Source organism: Sinocyclocheilus grahami, unplaced genomic scaffold, assembly GCF_001515645.1.
Source record: "Sinocyclocheilus grahami isolate Dianchi unplaced genomic scaffold, SAMN03320097.WGS_v1.1 scaffold1865.1, whole genome shotgun sequence".
NCBI classification, from domain to species: domain Eukaryota; kingdom Metazoa; phylum Chordata; class Actinopteri; order Cypriniformes; family Cyprinidae; genus Sinocyclocheilus; species Sinocyclocheilus grahami.
Genome location: NW_015507044.1, coordinates 100,932 through 121,410, shown reverse-complemented (window position 1 = coordinate 121,410; position 20,479 = coordinate 100,932). Strand labels below are relative to the sequence as shown.

The 20,479-nt window shown below is 35.3% G+C and overlaps 1 protein-coding gene across 2 annotated transcripts; it reads left to right on the top strand.

Moving 5' to 3' along the window:
* The first annotated feature begins 8,504 nt into the window (after positions 1-8,504).
* Positions 8,505-18,442, top strand: LOC107573093 (palmitoyltransferase ZDHHC7-like). 2 transcript variants are annotated; one of them, XM_016259531.1, is made up of 8 exons: positions 8,505-8,686; positions 11,261-11,337; positions 13,030-13,323; positions 13,411-13,535; positions 14,415-14,511; positions 14,828-14,909; positions 15,517-15,647; positions 16,738-18,442. In XM_016259531.1, the coding sequence occupies exons 3-8, from the start codon at positions 13,036-13,038 to the stop codon at positions 16,912-16,914; spliced, it is 900 nt and encodes a 299-aa protein (XP_016115017.1). In that variant the 5' UTR covers positions 8,505-8,686; positions 11,261-11,337; positions 13,030-13,035; the 3' UTR covers positions 16,915-18,442. The 2 variants fall into 2 exon arrangements, with proteins under 2 accessions (XP_016115017.1, XP_016115018.1); XM_016259532.1 differs by lacking the exons at positions 8,505-8,686; positions 11,261-11,337 and adding an exon at positions 11,392-11,417.
* The last annotated feature ends 2,037 nt before the right edge of the window (positions 18,443-20,479 follow it).

Sequence of the window (20,479 nt, the reverse complement as noted above, 5' to 3'; positions counted from 1 at the left end):
CTAATCCGATCTCATCTGCACCCACAGATAGCTGAGAACTTGAGGTGAGCGTGAAAAGGCTCCTCTTGCCTCATTCCATACTATCCAATGTTCGTCTTGCAACAAACGGATATGGTTTTATCCTGCATCATTCCAGTCACATGACAAAAGATTTCAAGAACAAGCTGTACTTGCACATAAAAGATGGGGCATATTAGTACCTGAATAGTAGGCCTACATGCATTAGTAATTTGATAAGGTGCCTCCCAGATTTTGAACTTTTTTTTTTTGAGAGTTTAGAAAACATATCTAACACTGTACTAAACCAAATGTGATGCAATTTGTTTGTCCACACCAGATGCATGATGTCCATTTCCAGAATAACTGACTTTTATCTTACAGGTCAGACATTTTTTGGAGAACTCTGGTTTTATGGCTTACGATTCTGACTTTTTTTCATAATTCTGAAAATTGCGACACAGAAATCAGACTTTCTTTCTCACAATACCGAGTTTACGTCTTGCAAAAAAAAAACCTTGCTACGTGTACTGCATTAAGCTAACTGAGACTTGTTATAGCACTTGCATGTTATTGCTCTTTTGTTGATTTCTTCCATTGTCCTCATTTGTAAGTCGCTTTGGATAAAAGCTTCTGCTAAATGTAAATGCAATTTTGACTTTTCCTCTCTACATTCTGAGTTTGCATCTCCCATTTTTTTTCCCATTACAAAATAAAAATCAGACTTTTTATACAAAAAAATTCTTTTTATTTTTTGCAAAATTAGCCAGAAAAAGTCTTAACTGTTTTTATTATTTTATACAAAATAAGCTACAAAAGCAATCAAAAAATTACAGCCAATCAGAATAGCGTGTGGGCGGAGTCTCTTTGCAAGCGCACTGCACTCGCAACAGACCCCTTGTCCAAATACCCACACTTGCGGTCTTGGCCACTTGAGAGCGCGTGCGTGCGACAGGAAGTAAGTGTGCAAGCCTGTCCCCTGTCTTCAAAATACCAAAGTGCAGTGCCCTTAATGGATACTAAATCCACTATCTCGAATACCGCTCCAGAGCACTATTCAAGGCTAAGTGTATCCCATCATGCATGTTCTGGAAATAAATCGTGAGACTTTTTGCCGAGATATCGCGAGAGGTCACGGAAACCTTTCCAATGTAAGTTAAATATTAATATAATTAGATATTACAAATAATTTGGTAGAAAAAGTGTTTTTACTTTTATTGGTGCAGAGATGAGCTGTGGTGATATTTATTTTGTACAACATTTGCAACTGCTTTTTATCATTTAATTAGAAGCACCAGAAATTAAAATTGTCATGTTATAGGGACTACTGAACAGACATTTAGAAGTTGATTTTAAAATGCGAAGTATTTCAAATTAAAATAAAGCATTTTGTTGCATTTTTACGACACTATAAGTGTGTCAAGGGCAAGTCGTGGCCTAATGGTTAGAGAGTCGGACTCATAACCCAAAGGTTGCAGGTTCGAGTTTCGTACCGGCAGGGATTGTAGGTGGGGGGAGTGAATGTACAGCACTCTCTTCAACCTTCGATACCACGACTGAGGTGCCCTTGAGCAAGGCACCGAACCCCCAACTGCTCCCCGGGCGCCGCAGCATAAATGGCTGCCCACTGCTCCGGGTGTGTGTTCACTGCTGTGTGTGTGCACTTTGGAAGGGATAAATGCAGAGCACTAATTCAGAGTGTGGGTCACCATACTTGGCCACATGTCACGTCACTTGTCCCATCAGGTAATGAAAAGTTTGACACACTTGTGGTCTTCACACCCACTTGAAGACTTCGGCCAAATACAGGAAATACGTCATTTAAGTAATCAAGTGGTCAAGTGCAAAGACTGCAAGTGTGGGTTTTTGGACAAAGCCAGAGCCGTTGCGACTACTCTGTCATGGAGCCGCTCAATAGTTCAAGGAAATTAGCGCTGCTCCATAGAGATGCTTTATAGTTTATTATAAATCGATTGCTGTAAATAAGAGCATAACACAAGTCAACATACATAAAATATATGATTAAAGGTGTAAAATGTTTGAAGTTGTTTTAAATTTGAATATACTACAAATATATTTTTATATATTAATAATTGAGGGGGTGCACAAGAATCAAAAACATTAAACAAGATTAATTTTCACTTAATCTTAACATATCTTCACTTATTTGGAATGAATTTAAGACAACAAACTTAACATTTACCATGAGATTAGTAAAACGACAATGAACATTAAGATTGCATACAAGTTGTAAGCACACACACACACACACACACACACATATATATATATAGATAGCTGACCACATTAATCCTCAAATATTAGCGGATTTTATCTTTTAAAAGCAACACTGATTGCCCGTTATGAACTTCCTGGAACTATTGATTTGAGGTCTACGTGAATCACGTGACGATCGAGCGTTTCGAACTTCCGTTGTCGCAAGTCTCTCTCTCTCTCTCTCTCTCTCTCTCTCTCTCTCTCTCTCTCTCTACGGCTCTGCTAAACATTATTTAAATAAAAATAAATAAATATAACAGTTACCGAGTAACTGATGCAATCGTTGTAACGGAATATATTGGTTGTTCACACTGAGTTCATAGTCACCGTTCATGTTTCCATTCATTAACGATCTGAGGCCTAGTATCCATTGTTGCTTTCAGTGTAACTATAAAGGTTATGCAAAATGATATTCAAAGTCACATTAGATACGGTTCTGTGAGGACCACTATCATCAAAGATGATTGACAATTAGCATACAGTTTGGATTGGCGGTATGGTTCCGTTCTGGGCAAGAACTCCCTGCGCATCTATGCAGCCTAGCATGGATGAGAGCAGGGAGAGCAGCGATAACCCCCCAGGGTAAACAGAACAGAACCAACATAAATGTATTGCAGATATCGTTAAGTTCAATAATGCTATGTACACATTTTAGAATTAGTCTGATTCAAGGAGAATCAGAAGGCTGAATCCTGACTGACAGAGGAGGAGTTGGGGATGGAGGAGGGTAATTAGCTATTGAGCAATGCAAAAACTGCTGATACTACTGCGGGACCTTATATATGAATACTTAGGTGTCGTATTCCCATAGGTTGATGGGGATCAGCTGATGCGAGCTTGACGAACGTGACCTGCCAGAACTGACGCTACGCTAGATTTTTAACAATAAATAAAGCACATAGTCAGTACCTGATACTATCATTGTCATAAAGACAATCCGGTCCTGTCTCTCGTCGCGTTGCGTCAGGTTAGAACACGTTGTAAATGTTTAAGCTTCCAGAAAAAGTGTTTATCTTAATATTCTTCAAGTCAGCAAGAGCAATGATATCCCGTATCCACATCTGAAAGTGTTCATTTAGTCATGACAGATAGATTTTCCTCAGTGTTTCCTCATGTTTTAATGTTGTTGTTTGAGGCCTTTGGGGTAAATTAATGCATTGTGGGAAATATAGGCCTCTGCCATGTGAGCCATAAAGGTTTATTAAATACAAAATACATACATTTGAATACAAATTTATAAAGCATTTAATGTTTGATATGATAAGTATGAATCTAAAATGGGTTTGGTCAATAGTCAGTTAACATAATTTTGGTTTGAAACACATTGCTGTTTGCTGATTTACAATATAAAAACTTAAACCATGTTTGGTTGTAAAAATCAGTGTACATACTCAACCTAGTAGTTTGAAAGACCATAACAAAAACTGAAATATTAATTCGGAGGGAAACATGATGTAAGTGTCATATTACTCAAGAACTGTCACTCAAATTATTCACAGCAAAAATGGCAAGCATCTCATTACATGAAAGAAAAAAACAGGGCAAAACTGCTGGACCTGAATCTTGTGCACTTTTGTTTCTGCATGCACGTTCAGTTCTGTGCACAGAGAATTTGTTTTGTCCACTGAGGCCATTTTTGAGAGGTTTATAAAGGCTTTTAAAAAAAAGTAATAATTAGCTCTGACTCGTTCTTCTAAAAACCAGGTTTTTCATGCGGAGGGGCTTGTGGCATTAGTGATATGTTTAATAATTCAGGTTTAGTCAAAGATGTTTTGTGCAGACTGCTACAGCTCTGCCACCTGCCACGCTTGCTGTATCTGAGTCATTATGAGCCGAATCGCTCACTGCTCACTGCTGCTTCAGTTTGGCCAGGTGACAAAATCATTATCACTTCAATGCACTTTGCATACTACAAGCAGCATGAAACAAAAGAGCAAGATGAAGAGAATTAAGATGTGCCGTTAATTTCACACTTCACAAGATTTTAACATAGTAAATGAAATCTTTTAAAACTGAAATGACCTTTGATCGGATCCAAATACACACATGCAAACATAGCCTATACTGTATATTTGATTGTAACATTATTTTCACAACAATCACTTAAATTCTAATATGGATGATAGTATAATATAATATACAAATTCTGATAAGAATGTTTTATTTGAGAGTTATAGGTTTGTAATTACTCATCTAAAGAAATTACTTCAATATGATCATTTAAAAATACAAAAAAAAATCATTTAAAATCGTTATAAATTAAAGGCTTTACAACAAACATGACCATCATACTTTACCATTTCAATAAGCATTTTAAACATTTATTAAAATGTTATTTTTTTACATTACATTAGCAAGATTTTGAATAGAATAGAATAGAATAGAAGTAAGTTCTAATAAGTGTTTTATTTCAGAATGTTTTAGATTGTAATTACTGTAAAGACATTACTTTAATATGATGACTTTTTAAAAACAATATCTGTATAAATTAAAGGCTGTACATCAGTACCATCATGTACATATACTTCTGAATAAGTATTGTTTAATTATTATTAAAATACTGTTGTTGTTTTCTTTTGTTTTACATTTTTGCCAAATAAATACTTTGTACACAATATAAATTATGTAAATTTTGTACACTCTAATAAGGATGTTTTATTTGAGAGTTTTATAGCTTCAATAGAAATTACTTTCATATGATGATTTATTAATAAATCAGTATAAATTAAAGGCATATACTACTACTACCATGTATAAATACTTATAGTCTATCTAAACTTAGAAGTATTGTTTATTTATTATTAAAATATTATTTACATTACAGTTACAAGACTGTGAAATATAATAATATAATATAATATAATAATCATTTTTTTGATTTTAGGCTAAATTATGATTTGGACTGGACTTGATTTTAGTCTGAATGATGTTCTGGTCAGGTTTCATAAGATTATTGATAGAACCATGATAAACTTTTCATAAATCCCAGAGTGATATTGCTAATATATGGGGTGTGTTTGAGTAGGTGCATGTCTGTGAGCTGGATGAGCTCTGCTCTGATTTGAAATGCACTGAGGATGATGTTGTGTTAAGCCCAGCTGTTGCTCATACAGACACTGTCAGACGAGGCCTGAGTGTTCCTGAGCAGAGGTGCAGTCTGGGTAACGGAGAGAGCTACGCTTCAGCCTTTAATCTGCTTTAGCTTCTGCCAGCGCGTGGATGTTGACTTTTATTTATTTATTTATATAACTATTGGGCCACAGAGTTTAGGGGTGGAAGAGGAAACGGTTTACCAGGAAACAGTTTAAGGGAAATATTCATAGAAGGACACTAGTGATAAGCCTGATGAAGCATTAAAAGCACCAAGAGGCTATAAAGGACATGAAGAGGAAAGATCACGGAGCATCATAATCATATCCATCACCATCACCATTACATGATATCTTGATGAGGTTATGATTCACTGTGATTTAAGATGATCTTCGATACTCGAATTAGTCTGAGAAGTCATTATTTAAATTACACATGGGTTATGCTTGGATATATTTCTGTCAACTCAGTGACTTTTTCACTTCGACAAACAAAGGGAAGGAGCATGAGATGGAGATCTGCAGCGCCACCGAGGGGTGAATCAAGTCAATTCCCCCATAGGTCTTTTTGAGTAAGCCTATTAGCAAGTGTTACAAGTACAGATTAGAGGCGAAATGTGAATGCTATGTCAAAAGTTTATTTAATTAAAAGTATATATCCAAAAGCATGCTTTGAAAGGTAAAAAACCGAACCAAACAAAACTAAAACGTACATTTGGGACAATATTTGTATATTACTAATAATTCTGGCCGTAAATTGCTTACGTTCCTGCATAAATGTACATTTGCATTTTAAATGCATTTTTTAATTTAAATAATATTTTACAATTAAGCTTTGATAACTGTAAAGCACCCAGTTTTGCACAATTGTCTCAATTTCCAGTCTATAAGTCTTTTTAAACGTATTTATTTGACATTTCAGTGACTGTGATCACGACGCATGTCAGTTAAGTTCAACAGTGTTGCATTTGAAATGGATATATAAAGTGTAATTTGGCTTGTTTACTTTGTAACTGAAACTGCTTATGTAATCAAAATTCTAACTTTTTTTATCTTTTAGCCTGCTTGGATTTTGATTCTGACCCATGGATCTGTGATACTGTGTGTGTGTGTGTGTGTGTGTGTGTACCTGGTATTTATCACGTTATGGGGACCAAATGTCCCCACAAGGATAGTAATACTAGTAAATTTTGACCTTGTGGGGACATTTTTGAGGTCCCCATGAGGAAACAAGCTTATAAATCATAGAGAATCTATCTATATCTATCTATATCTATCTATATCTATCTATATCTATCTATATCTATCTATATCTATCTATATCTATCTATATCTACACACACACATTTATGTATATGGATTTAAAAAAAAGGTCAAATATATATACTGGAATTCAAATTAGGTCAGAATAATTCAAACAAAAGCACCAAGAGGCTATAAAGGACATGAAGAGGAAAGATCACGGAGCATCATAATCATACCCATCACCATCACCATTACATGATATCTTGATGAGGTTATGATTCACTGTGATTTAAGATGATCTTCGATACTCGAATGAGTCTGAGAAGTCATTATTTAAATTACACATGGGTTATGCTTGGATATATTTCTGTCAACTCAGTGACTTTTTCACTTCGACAAACAAAGGGAAGGAGCATGAGATGGAGATCTGCAGCGCCACCGAGGGGTGAATCAAGTCAATTCCCCCATAGGTCTTTTTGAGTAAGCCTATTAGCAAGTGTTACAAGTACAGATTAGAGGCGAAATGTGAATGCTATGTCAAAAGTTTATTTAATTAAAAGTATATATCCAAAAGCATGCTTTGAAAGGTAAAAAACCGAACCAAACAAAACTAAAACGTACATTTGGGACAATATTTGTATATTACTAATAATTCTGGCCGTAAATTGCTTACGTTCCTGCATAAATGTACATTTGCATTTTAAATGCATTTTTTAATTTAAATAATATTTTACAATTAAGCTTTGATAACTGTAAAGCACCCAGTTTTGCACAATTGTCTCAATTTCCAGTCTATAAGTCTTTTTAAACGTATTTATTTGACATTTCAGTGACTGTGATCACGACGCATGTCAGTTAAGTTCAACAGTGTTGCATTTGAAATGGATATATAAAGTGTAATTTGGCTTGTTTACTTTGTAACTGAAACTGCTTAAAATTCTAAAATTCTAACTTTTTTTATCTTTTAGCCTGCTTGGATTTTGATTCTGACCCATGGATCTGTGATACTGTGTGTGTGTGTGTGTGTGTGTGTGTACCTGGTATTTATCACGTTATGGGGACCAAATGTCCCCACAAGGATAGTAATACTAGTAAATTTTGACCTTGTGGGGACATTTTTGAGGTCCCCATGAGGAAACAAGCTTATAAATCATAGAGAATGAGTTTTTTTGAGAAAGTAAAAATGCAGAAAGTTTCCTGTAAGGGGTAGGGTTGGTGTAGGGCAATAGCACATACAGTTTGTACAGTATAAAAACCATTACGCCTATGGAATGTCCCCATAAAACATGGAAACACAACATGTGTGTGTGTGTGTGTGTGTGTATATATATATATATATCTATATACACACACACATTTATGTATATGGATTTCAAAAAAAGGTCAAATATATATACTGGAATTCAAATTAGGTCAGAATAATTCAAACAATATTATATTGCTGCTCATTTTGACCAATTTGGTCCCGAGAAAAGCAATGCTGAAATAATAACTAGCCTTTTACTAATTGTTAACCAATTTATTACAGAATTTCATATAGTTGAAAATGTCACCTTGTCTTAAATTACAAAGAAAGTAACATATATGAAGTGTTGAATCCACGTTACAACACATTATATTAATTTGGTCCTCTGCACATTTGTCCCCTTTGAGGCCCTTCTCTTTAAAAAAAAATAAAAATCGTAGAATTGCCACTGAGACAGGAAGTGAGCAGAGGGCACCGGAAACCTCCCTGGAGGTTTTTTTTATTTTTATTATGCTTCCATTTACAACAAACAAACTAGGTAAAACCTCCCTGGAGGTCCTTATTAAATTAGGAGGCTCCCTGGGCGCTGCAGCGCTCCGGATCCGCCGGCAGGGGTCAGCGGCGAGGCGGCGTGTGTTCAGGCCTGTCACTCATCAGACAGCAGAAGCAGCAGAAATGATCGCACTGGACCCCGGAAGTGTGTGTGACCCTCATCATCATTTCTCACCTATGAAACCCTTTAAACAGCTTGAGAAATGAAATTATCTATTTCTATCTGCCCATCGCTCATCTGAGAATCACAACTGGGGGATAAAATCTGATTTCGGAGGCGGTAAGCGAAAGAAAAAGCTCAGCATTACGATAAAGAAAGTGAATCGTGATGATGTGTGTATGGCTGCGGTTTATCAGCCGATTTAAATGTGTTTTACTGCTTTATAATGAGACTGTCCGAATAATTAAAGAGTTTATTGCCAATATATTAGTTATAATTAAGGCAGGTTGAAAATATTAGAACCAAACGATGAATTAGATGAAGGGTGTGACGGGAGATTAATCTTAAAGAGAAATCAACAAATATATAGGTGTGTTGTTATGATGGTTGCTATGGAGGTTTGCAAAATAACAACAAGTAATCGCAGTATACACGCTAATTTTGTGCCTGTTATTATTTTTAGCTCCCCTGAAATATCGCAAACCAAAACACATTTCCTCGTAACAGGCCAGTGTGACTTTCAGTTGCGTGTGTGTGAATGAGAGAGTTTTTGTTTGTGTATTGTGACGTTTATTACTGTTTTGGGCTTTCAAACACGAATCTTTTGATATCAGGGCAGATTTTTTAATTTAGTTAGTCATGTCTGACTGAGGGAAACTTTGGTTTTTAGCAGTTTGAAATCAACCTGATCTGTCAAAGAGGTGGTCATTGAAACTGAGGTTTATTTATCAGATGATAGGCTCTTAAATAAGCATAATCAGCTTTACTTAGGAAGGACTTAAAAGGAGAGTTTACCTGAAAATGAATATTATGTCATGATTTACACACCCTTATATTACTTTGTCCTTGGAACACAAAAGCTGGGATGAATCAGTGTCAAGATTTTTTCAGTCAATAACAAGTTCGTTCTTATATAAACCTTAATTGCCCGTTTACTCAACCATTGGTGTTGTCTATATTCATTTAACACCGAAGGATTCAGTATAAGCGCAACATACAGGTACATCTAAAATAAATTTGAATATCATCAAAAAGGTCAATATTTTTTGTCACTCATTTCAGAAAGTGAAACCCATATATTATATAGATTCATTACACATAGAGTGAAATATCTCAAGCCTTTATTTCTTGAAATTTTGATGTTTATGGCTTACAGATAATGAAAACCCAAAATTCAGTGTCTCAGAAAATTAGAATATTGTGAAAAAGTTCAATATTGGAAAGTCATGGTGTCACACCCTAATCAGCTAATTACCTCAAAACACCTGCAAAGGTTTCCTGAGCCTTTAAATGGTCTCTCAGTCTGGGTCAGTAGGCTACACAATCATGGGGAAGACTGCTGACTGGACAGATGTCCAGAAGACAGTCATTGACACCCTCCGCAAGGAGGGTAAGCCACAAAAGTTAATTGCTAAAGAAGCTGGTTGTTCACAGAGTGCTGTATCCAAGCATATTCATAGAAAGTTGAGTGGTAGGAAAAGGTGCACCAGGAAGATTTTGGGGGAGCTTCACAAGGAGTGGACTGAGGCTGGCGTCAGCGCATCAAGAGCCACTACGCATGGACGAATCCTACATGGGCTACAAATGTCGCATTCCTCGTGTCAAGCCACTCCTGAACCAGAGACAACGTCAGGAGCGTCTTACCTGGGCTGTGGAGAAAAAGAACTGGACTGTTGCTCAGTGGTCCAAAGTCCTCTTTTCAGATGAAAGTAAATTTTGCATTTCATTTGGAAATCAAGGTCCCAGAGTCTGGAGGAAGAGTGGAGAGGCACAGAAACCATGTTGCTTGAAGTCCAGTGTGAAGTTTCCACAGTCAGTGATGATTTGGGCTGCCATGTCATCTGCTGGTGTTGGTCCACTGTGTTTTCTGAAGTCCACAGTCAACGCAGCCATCTACCAGGAAATGTTAGAGCACTTCATGCTTCCTTCTGCTGACAAGCTTTATGGAGATGCTGATTTCATTTTCCAGCAGGACTTGGCACCTGCCCACACTGCCAAAGGTACCAAAAGCTGGGTCAATGACCATGTTTTCTTATGTAATATTCTAATTTTCTGAGACACTGAATTTTGGGTTTTCATTATCTGTAAGCCATAATTATAAAAATTTCAAGAAATAAAGGCTTGAAATATTTCACTCTGTGTAATGAATCTATATAATATATGGGTTTCACTTTCTGAAATGAGTGACAAAAAATATTTACCTTTTTCATGATATTCAAATTTTTTTTAGATGTACCTGTATATTTCATGACCCGTGGTTAAATTCAGTATTTTTCAAATTGTAAGTGTGAGACATTGCGTAACCTAGTGTTAAAAGTCACTAAACAAAACAAATTGTAATTATGTTTGACTTCACCAAGACAACATTTAAATAAATATAACCATAGAAAGTTATTTGCAAGAAATGTTCAGAATTAGTTAGGGACATTATTAGAAAATATAAATTGACTATTATTCTATTAAACCATGACATGAGCCTGTGTGTTATTTTAGGTTGCAGATTTGACTTTGTAAAATATAGAGCTTGTTTAAATATATATTTTTAAATTATTATTAGAGATGAAGGCTAATTATGTGTAAGGCTGAAAATAAGGCTCTGTCTGCATTGCCCCGCTTATTGACACACTTTCATTTCTTGCTGTAGGTATAATCACTTATCCCATGATTCTCTGTTTCTGTGTGTGTCCTTTACAGGGTCCAGACTGTGGATGCCTTTGAGTTCAAACCCAACAGGGTTCGAGAGGATGTCATTGTGAGGGACGCTCTGTGTGGTGAGTCATTTGCATCGCTTGAACAAACCCCTCACACTAAGTAACAAACTTCAGTTTGTCAGAAAAGCAAATATGTGCAGGTGAGCATCTACTGTAAGGAATCTCACAATATTTTTAAGTCTGTTTTCTGCTTTGGAATGAGTTTACATTGTCTTTTTTGGCACTGACCATTCACATCTTACTTTTAGGCTGTTTGGCGTTTTGTTTTGTAAGCGATTTGCATCTCAAAAGTGTTTTATGTAAATTAGATGCTAAGTTTCAGCCCAAGCTGAAGATGGAAATGTCTTTCTTGTTTCTTTAACTAAAGACACCAGTGAAGTTTCAGTGATACCAGGATAATAAATGGTTACCACAGCATTATAAGAGAGCTTCGTTTTGAAGCTGGCACCCTCCCGAGCCTTTTACACAAAAATATGAGGCTTCTTAGATTTGGACTTTCACTGTATTTGTGTCTGTTTCTAGTGGTTGTATATGGGAATTTAAAATATTTAGGGTTATTATATTATTTAGATAGAAGTGCATGCTCGATTCAAAGTGCACTTCTTTTCAAAAGTCTCTTTTGCTCACCGAGGCTGTTATTATTTGATGAAAAATACAGCAAAATTGTGAAATATAATTACAACAGTTTTGTTATTTTATTTGAATATATTTTAAAATGTAATTTATTCCTGATGCAAAGCTGAATTTTCAGCATCATTACTCCAGTCTTCAGTGTCACATGATCCTTCACAAATCATTGTGATACAAGGTTATTATAGTTAACTTAAACTAAAACCATAAAAAAAACATTTTTGTTGCTTAAAATAAATTTTTAAAAAAATGTTAAATACTTTTTTGCCAGAGCAGTATAAATTGATGTACTGAAACAATTTACTTAAACTTTATCTTAAATTAAATTGAAAAGAAAAGAAAAAGAAAATACAATAATAAATCTAATTCAAAATATTAAATGGGATTGCTCAAGTCAGAGCCCACCTCAAGTCACTGTGCTATTCTGGTCTATATATATATATATATATATATATATATGGCTTTCCTTAAATGGAAGTTGATGGGATTTTTTAACCCATTTTTTAATTTGTCATTAAAATGTAAATTCAATCATTTGAAAAAGTAATAACTCATCTTTCTTTAAGACACAATTTGAGGTTATAATTTTATGTCTGTAGCACCGTCAAACTCTCAAAATGAGCTGAAGTAAATGCGATACTCACCGTAGTAAATAGTGACATTTATGTTTATGCATTTGGCAGATGCTTTTATCAAAAGTGACTTAAATTGCATTGAAGGATATAAATTATATCAGATCATCCATTCCCTGGGAATCAAACCCATTGCCTTGGTGTTGCTACAGTGTAAAGAAAACTTTTTTTTCTTTCTTTTTTTTTTAAAGTTGTAAACTAATATTATTGGAGTATGTTTTACAAGAAAACATTTCAGTTCTTCTACTTAAAAATGATTTTATATGTAACTTGCCATTTGTAATTGTGAGATTTACTAGCAATGACAAAATTGTTTCTACACTATTTTTTTCACTGTAGTGCCATGCACATGTTGTATTGCTTTCCAATGCATCTTTTTTATCTATACAGTAACATTATTAATAAGCATGTGAATCAGTTATGTCTGGCTGGAATGGTGAGCCAATGGGAGTCCTGCTCGTCCTACTCACCCCTCTCTCTCTCTTTGCAGGTGAGAATGCAGTCTTCAGGACACCGGTTGAGGGATGTGGAGCAGCACCAGCCCCTGCTCAGCGGAGGAGAGGAGGAGGTGGCGGCTAGCCGCGTCTGGTTCATCCAGGACAGCTGCGGGATGGTGTGCGCCTTTGTGACCTGGTTTCTGGTTATGTACGCAGAATTCGTGGTAAACTTTGTCATGCTGCTCCCCTCCAAAAGCTTCTGGTACTCTCTCATCAACGGTGTGGCGTTTAACTTCCTGGCTGTGCTGGCGCTGACGTCACACCTGCGAACCATGCTGACGGATCCGGTAAGAGAGGACTGTTATTTTGATTAAATGCGGTAATGAACATTTTATGATGGGTGTTATTGATGTGAGGTGTGCTGTGTTTATCAGGGAGCTGTTCCCAAAGGTAACGCCACTAAAGAATACATGGAGAGTCTGCAGCTGAAGCCAGGAGAGGTCATCTACAAGTGTCCAAAATGCTGCAGCATTAAACCAGAGAGGGCACACCATTGCAGGCATGACCAACATCTGATAAATGACTCCTTATTTGTATCTGTACATGGTCACATTCTACACTTTTGTGGAATTTTTCCTGTCTTAAAATGTCAGGCCAGGTTTCTAGCACCAAAAACAGTCAATTGATGTAAATTTTCCACCCTCTTTTTGACACTTTTTACAGGATTGTTATGATTGGCTGATCTTTTTGCATTTGGAAAGAATAAAACCCTCCCTTTCAAGTTGCTGAATACCACACAGGCATTGATATGTAAACATGGTTTGTCATATTTTAATGTGTTCATGGTTGTGACATCATAAACGGAAGAAGATATTTTTGCAGTTTAGTTTGAATATACGCTATGATTGCAGTTTAAAGTAACTTTTTTTGCTATTTGAATATATTTTAAAATATAATTTATTTCTGTGATGCAAAGCTGAATTTTCAGCATCATTACTCCAGTCTTCAGATGTCGTCACATGATCCTTCAGAAATTATTCTAATATCCTGATTTGCTACTGAAAAAACATTTCCTATTGTTATCAGTGTTAAAAAAAGATAATTTTGTTAGGATTGTTTGATGAATAGAAAGTTCAAAAGAACAGCATTTAATGAAAATAGAAGTCTTTTGAAACATTGTAAATGTCTACTGTCACTTCTGATTAATTGAATGCCTCCTTGATGAATAAAAATATTATTCCATTAAAAAAAATCTAGTAGTGTATTGTTGACTAGGGAGGAAGTAGTTCCAAAAGAGCCAGAAAAATCCTATTTTGCCTTACATATCCCCTTTAAATCAAGTCATTTGTATTTAAAGGCCAAGCATCAGTGACTTCTAGACGTTTCTCGTCTTGCTTTATAACTGGTGTGGTCTTTTCTCCTGTTTTGTTTGTTGTAGTATCTGTAAGAGATGCATCAGGAAGATGGATCACCACTGTCCTTGGGTCAACAACTGTGTGGGCGAGAACAATCAGCGATTCTTTGTCCTCTTCACTGTGAGTGTGTCTGAGACTGCTGTCTCTTCTTTTACAATATTTTCATGGTGGAATTGCTGACCTTCTTTTGCCTTAGTTTTAGAGAAAATATGATTATGAAATGGGTGATTTCGGCTCTATCATCTGTTTGCATGAGCTGTGACCACATAAGGTTTCCATTTATACTCTGTATTGCTTTAATGTCCTTAATCAGTGACCTTTCCTCTGATAAACGTCTCGGGCATCAGTGTACAACAATATTTAGAGGATTTTATCAAAAGCATTTTACATTGAAAGTGTTGAATTTTGAATAATATTTGGCTTTTTTCCTTCTCAGATGTACATAGCCTCCATTTCTTTGCATGCGCTGTGTCTCAGCGGTTTCCACTTCTTCACCTGTATTAAAGTCCAGTGGAATGGTGGGTAATAGACATTTGAGATTGTCGATCCATTACTGGAGGACAGATGATATCATAAGAAGTCAAGTGCAAGACTTCAGTGTGCTGTGTCATTGTAGGCTTATTTTGCTCTGATAAGCCACTTTAAGCTCAAGAAAACACTTTGTCATAATTTTGGCTTAATGTATGTTGTCTATAATATTACAGTTTAGACATTTTATTTTCCTTATATATTTACAATAAATAAATTAATAATAGATTTTATCAAATTAATATTTAAAATGTATACATCTTTTCAAATTGACATCCTTTGTCACCAAGAATCTATATTGTTGTTTTTTTTCTAATTGGCTTTTTATTTATGTGTACAAACAGTATCTACAGTATGTACTTTTTTATTTTTTATGTGTCACTAAGAATGTATTTGATCATTTTTTTATTTTTAATAGTATTTTTTCATTTTCTTTCCACTAGAATAAAATAATTTTTAAAAATCTAGAATAAAAGTTTTTTTTTTTTGTAATCTGTACTGTTCTTTTACTCCTCATACAAAGCACTTGGGAATTTGATGTCCAGCATTGGTTTTGACAGCATCATCTCATCCGTGTTGTTCTCCTCTGTTCTGTAGAGTGTAGTGATTTCTCCCCACCTGTGGCGGTGATGCTGCTGATTTTCCTGTGTCTGGAAGCACTGCTATTTCTCACCTTCACTGCTGTCATGTTCGGCACTCAGATTCACTCCATCTGTAATGATGAGACGGTAAGTTGACTTCCACAAACCTCCAGAATTCCTGGTTACTACTACCATTACTTCTGATGGAACTGAACTTAACAGCCATGTTTGTTTTATTATTTATTAGTGTATTATAATTATAGAAAGAACCACCCTGCAGAATTATTTATATTAAAGGGGTCATATGATGTTGCTAAAAAGAACATTATTTTGTGTAATGAAATGTTTATGCGGTTTAAGGTTAAAAAAACACATTATTTTCCACATACTGTACATTATTGTTTCTCCTCTATGCCCTGCCTTTCTGAAACGCATCGATTTTTACAAAGCTCATTGGTCTGAAAAGCGAGGTGTGCTCTGATTGGCCAGCTATCCAGTGCGTTGTGATTGGCCGAATACCTCAAGCGTGAGACGGAAATGTTACGCCCCTTACCATATTGTGATGCCGTGTCCCGGCCGGAGCGACGAGACAAAAACATTAAAACCCATTATAAACGAGGCATTTGTTGCATCCAGTGGGGACATAATTACGGATTATAATGACTTATATACTGTCTTTTTATGTGTTGCATTGCATCGCGCCGCGTAAACATTAAACCATGTCTGCGTTTGTGATCGGAGAAATGACAAACAACAAGTGCTACTCTACACTGCTCAAAACTCACGTTTGAATCGTCAGTGGCAAATTCTTTAGATATGTGGGGCGTGTTAGAATGAGCCGTTTTAGGTAGGCGTGGTTAACTCTTAACTTTTATAAAGAATATTTCTTTGGATTTGAGACTTTAGTCTTTGCAACTTTACAGATCTTCTTTATGCACCAAGAGCTTGTAACACTCCAAAGAGAAAGGAAAAATTGAAATCGCATCATATGACCCCTTTAATATATTAAATATGTATATATTAAGATATTAGATTTTATATTAAAATATTTAGTTCATTTGTATTGTATTAATCATAAAAATATAAATTACAAATGTTATGTATAATAAAGCAGTAAAAATAAGATCTTTTCATTTTATGCTATATTATTTCAGTTCAAATTCACTGCATTTGAGTTCTGAAACAATGCGCTGACTGTACTAGCCTTAACTCTACATTTCTGGCTTGACCCGCACAGGAAATCGAGCGACTGAAGAACGAGAAGCCCACGTGGGAGCGGCGGGTGCGATGGGAGGGGATGAAGGCTGTTTTCGGCGGGCCGCCCTCTCTGCTCTGGTTCAACCCATTTGCTGGACTCCGTCTTCAGGTTCTGATGGTTCGTGCCCGGAAAAACGGGGCCGAGTTCTCCGTCTGAGTGAAGAATGCTGTCTATAAGGCACAGCCGTCTGCCTTCATGACTATTACCCCCCTCACATAGGACATAGGACTCCTTCCTTTAATGCTAAAGCAGGTTTGGAGGTACTACGGTGAAAACCTGTTAAATAACTGATGTCGCTCCTGGAACAATGAGGCTACGTCTCGATACAGTCTGTCTGTGTCCACACATTAATACCTCGGACGGCAGATCATACTTGTTATGCTCATATTGTCTTCATGAACATTCACACTCCATGGGTTTTTGATTTGCCTTTTTTTTTTTTTTTTTTCCTCTGAAATTTACGGATCATTTGAAGGGTGTTGATATCCGTTATCCAGCCTGAAGTAATTGCATCTAGAGCGGCAAAAATAATGGTTGCGATGGTTGTTTAAAGAAATAGATCATAAACCAAACGGAATGTGTTTTGCCAAAAAACAAATTCTTATGTGAATCTCACAAAAATGCCCAGGTCATCTCAAAATCAAAAGGAATTATATTGTTCTATATTTCTTCACCTATTATATTTACATTGAAAGTAAATATTTAATTTGCATTATTGTAATATAATCTATTATTTAAAATGTTACGTATTTATACATCATGATATTTTTTGTACTGAATATAATTTATGCTCATTTTAATTTTTAATTTCTTTATTATACCAATGACAGTGAGATTTGTTTCACACTACAGTGATAATTTGTTTAGCTGCTTAATGCACACAAATCTTAATTGCAGATAAAATTAGCTTTGTTTTCTTAGTGAAATATAATATTTTTCTTTTCTTTTGATTTTGGAGGAACTGGGCATTTCCTTGTGAGATTCGCTTTCTTAAGTGTTAAGAGGTTGCGGCTGGTTTAGTCACCTTGTCTTTAGCACATACCCTAAACGATAAAGTCATTTTAAAATAGTCTCATCTTCATGTATTGTAGAGATAATAATAGACTCATTCTGAAGTCTTGAAATTAATGCCGATCCCACAAAGAGCTTGAATGGACGGCGTAACTATATATAATTCTCACATTGACCTTAAGCTGCTCTGTGAGATAAATAAAGACATATCACATTATGGCGTACATAATTAAAGTATGTCCTCTGTGCGCACGAGGCCCACGGCTGAGCCAGGAACTCTAATTAACGTGTAGATTACAATTTTAACACGCAGCAGTATATGAGCTGACGTGGACGGGCGCCATCCATGTGGTGAGACTTTTAGCGAGCTCGTCAGTTTGCTGCACAATTCACCGAGGCTGACTATCACTTTGTGTTTTATACAGTTTCTCGTTGCATCGTGTTTTCATTGTCTTCTTCACTTTTATCGGTAGATTGCTTTTACCTTTAGCTTAGAGAATCGTTTCATGGTGACCACTTAAGTTTTCCTTGTGGAAACATCTTTTCATCATATAAAGCTGGAAGGTGTTTGGGAGCGTCGAGATGATGTGTGTGTTGCTTTGATTTTCCAGGGAATCTCACAAAATCTGTCAAAAACAACTTTGTGTCATATTTGACCCCCAAATGAAATTATGCAAAATATGATTTCTTGTTTTTTTATCAAGACAATCAGGCCCTTTCCCACAAATTCTTATTAATATAATATAATATAAATTATGTGCTTATATATATATATATACGCACACATACATACATATAAATCACTTTTAAATAATAAAATCTATATAAAATATTGCAAAATAATAAATTATATTATTTAGAAGTCTTAGTAGTTCATTTACTCACATACATTTTTGCTGATTAATTTTAAAAAAAGCATCAGTTATCAAATATAAAAATCATCTTCAATCAGTCCTGATGTTCCTAAATATAGACTTTTTCTTTATGTAATATATAATTTACTTTTTCTTTTGATTTTGGTGTCCTGGATATGTTTTTGACTGGCTTTGTGAGATTCGCCTTGCTGTAGGATTAGAAGATTAGTTATTTTTACTTTAAAAAAAATATATATAAAATATAATAATAATGGCAGTACATGAGAATTATATCACAACACTAAAAGGCCAGTTTGGATTGGTCTAGATAGATTTTAAGAGGCTTCGAAAACCACTCCATTTCCCAAGCAGAACAGATGCATATGTGTGTTAATGCTCTCGGATATTATGTTTACAATATTTGAATATGTATTGATGCTTTGATTCTAGTTTCACAGCCATTCAAGAAGTCCTAATGTAAAAGATGAAGCCAGCTGCGTTTGAACAAAAAAGACTAGAGAAAATTTGAGCCAGTCTGACACTTGATTCATCGTTATCCATAATGCTAGATAAATGATTATAGATGAAATAAAACTACAGAAGTAGTAAGACTTTTGTTACTCTGCCATTAATATCAGTGTAATTCCAGCATTTTATTTGTTATAGTGAGTAATGAGTTTGTGTGCCAATTTTGTTATTCAGCATTAATGACTGTCATATGGCAATGAAACCTTGTTTTAGACATTCCCTTCTCATTATGATTGGCTTTTCATGCAGACGGTTCATGCAGCGTAACTCCGATTGAACTCGAATGGCTTGGTGTAATTTATTTTTAAAGAACGTTTTGAGCCTTTCTAAACAAGTCTACGAGTTATTAATTTTTCTGTAAAGGGAATATGTACTACATGCAATCCCCGAAGATCATGTTTTGAATTTGATATGAGAAGACTTGTATGATGTATGAAGAATGTATCTCATGCTTTTTATACAATGTGTTAATTGGGTAGAAGAGGGAGTTTTCTTTGCATTAGAATAATTTGAGTTTTGCATTCTGTGCTATTATTACTACTGCAACAGTATTTGGCTGACCTCAACTCTATTTTTAAAACATGCTTATGTAATTTTAGATGATACTTGACTGTAAAGAGGGATGGTTGCTCTTAAATGACCTTCATTAACCTTAGAAGAATAGCATTAGGTAATAAACTATTACATATGCTATTTCTTGGCGGTTCAACCAAGCGTATTCCTGTCCTCAGTCTGATACCATCAACTAAATCTGGAAACCTTTTCCCCACATTCGAGCTTTCTAGTGCTGCAGGTTTCACTGAGCGGGAAAAGGGTCATTAAACGAAACGTCTCAAAGCTTCAAGCTCATTTTAGCAGTGTCTGAACTTGGAAATGTTAGAAACAGGGTTTACAGCCACAAAGCAAAGATTCGGAAATTATGTCTATAATAAATGGTGTAAACAAATATTGTTCTGATACTTTCAAGTGTCATGAAGTTATGTTCTTTCTTATGTAGAGTTCTTTTACATAATAAAGTCATTAGATTTAAAAGCTACTGAAGCCTAAACCTGATCTCTTTAGGTGTTTTTTTAAGAAGTCTCTTATGCTCAGTTTTTTTTTTTTTTTTTTAAATAACTGTTTTCTATGTTAATATATTTTAACATGTAATTTATTCATGTAATGCAAAGATGAATTTTCAGCATCATTACTCCAGTCTTCAGTGTCACATGATCCTTCAGAAATCATTCTAATATGCTGCTTTGCCACTCAAGAAATATTTCATATTATTATCAGTGTTGAAAAAAGTTCAAAATTGAAATATTTTATTGCCAAGAATAACAAACATC

Bases quoted from the DNA above. Each gene is read 5' to 3' on its own strand.
- LOC107573093 (XM_016259531.1), top strand. From the start codon at position 13,036: ATGCAGTCTTCAGGACACCGGTTGAGGGATGTGGAGCAGCACCAGCCC. The intron at 13,324-13,410 runs GTAAGAGAGGAC...TGTGTTTATCAG, and splicing joins GAACCATGCTGACGGATCCG to GGAGCTGTTCCCAAAGGTAA. The intron at 14,512-14,827 runs GTGAGTGTGTCT...TTTCCTTCTCAG, and splicing joins GATTCTTTGTCCTCTTCACT to ATGTACATAGCCTCCATTTC.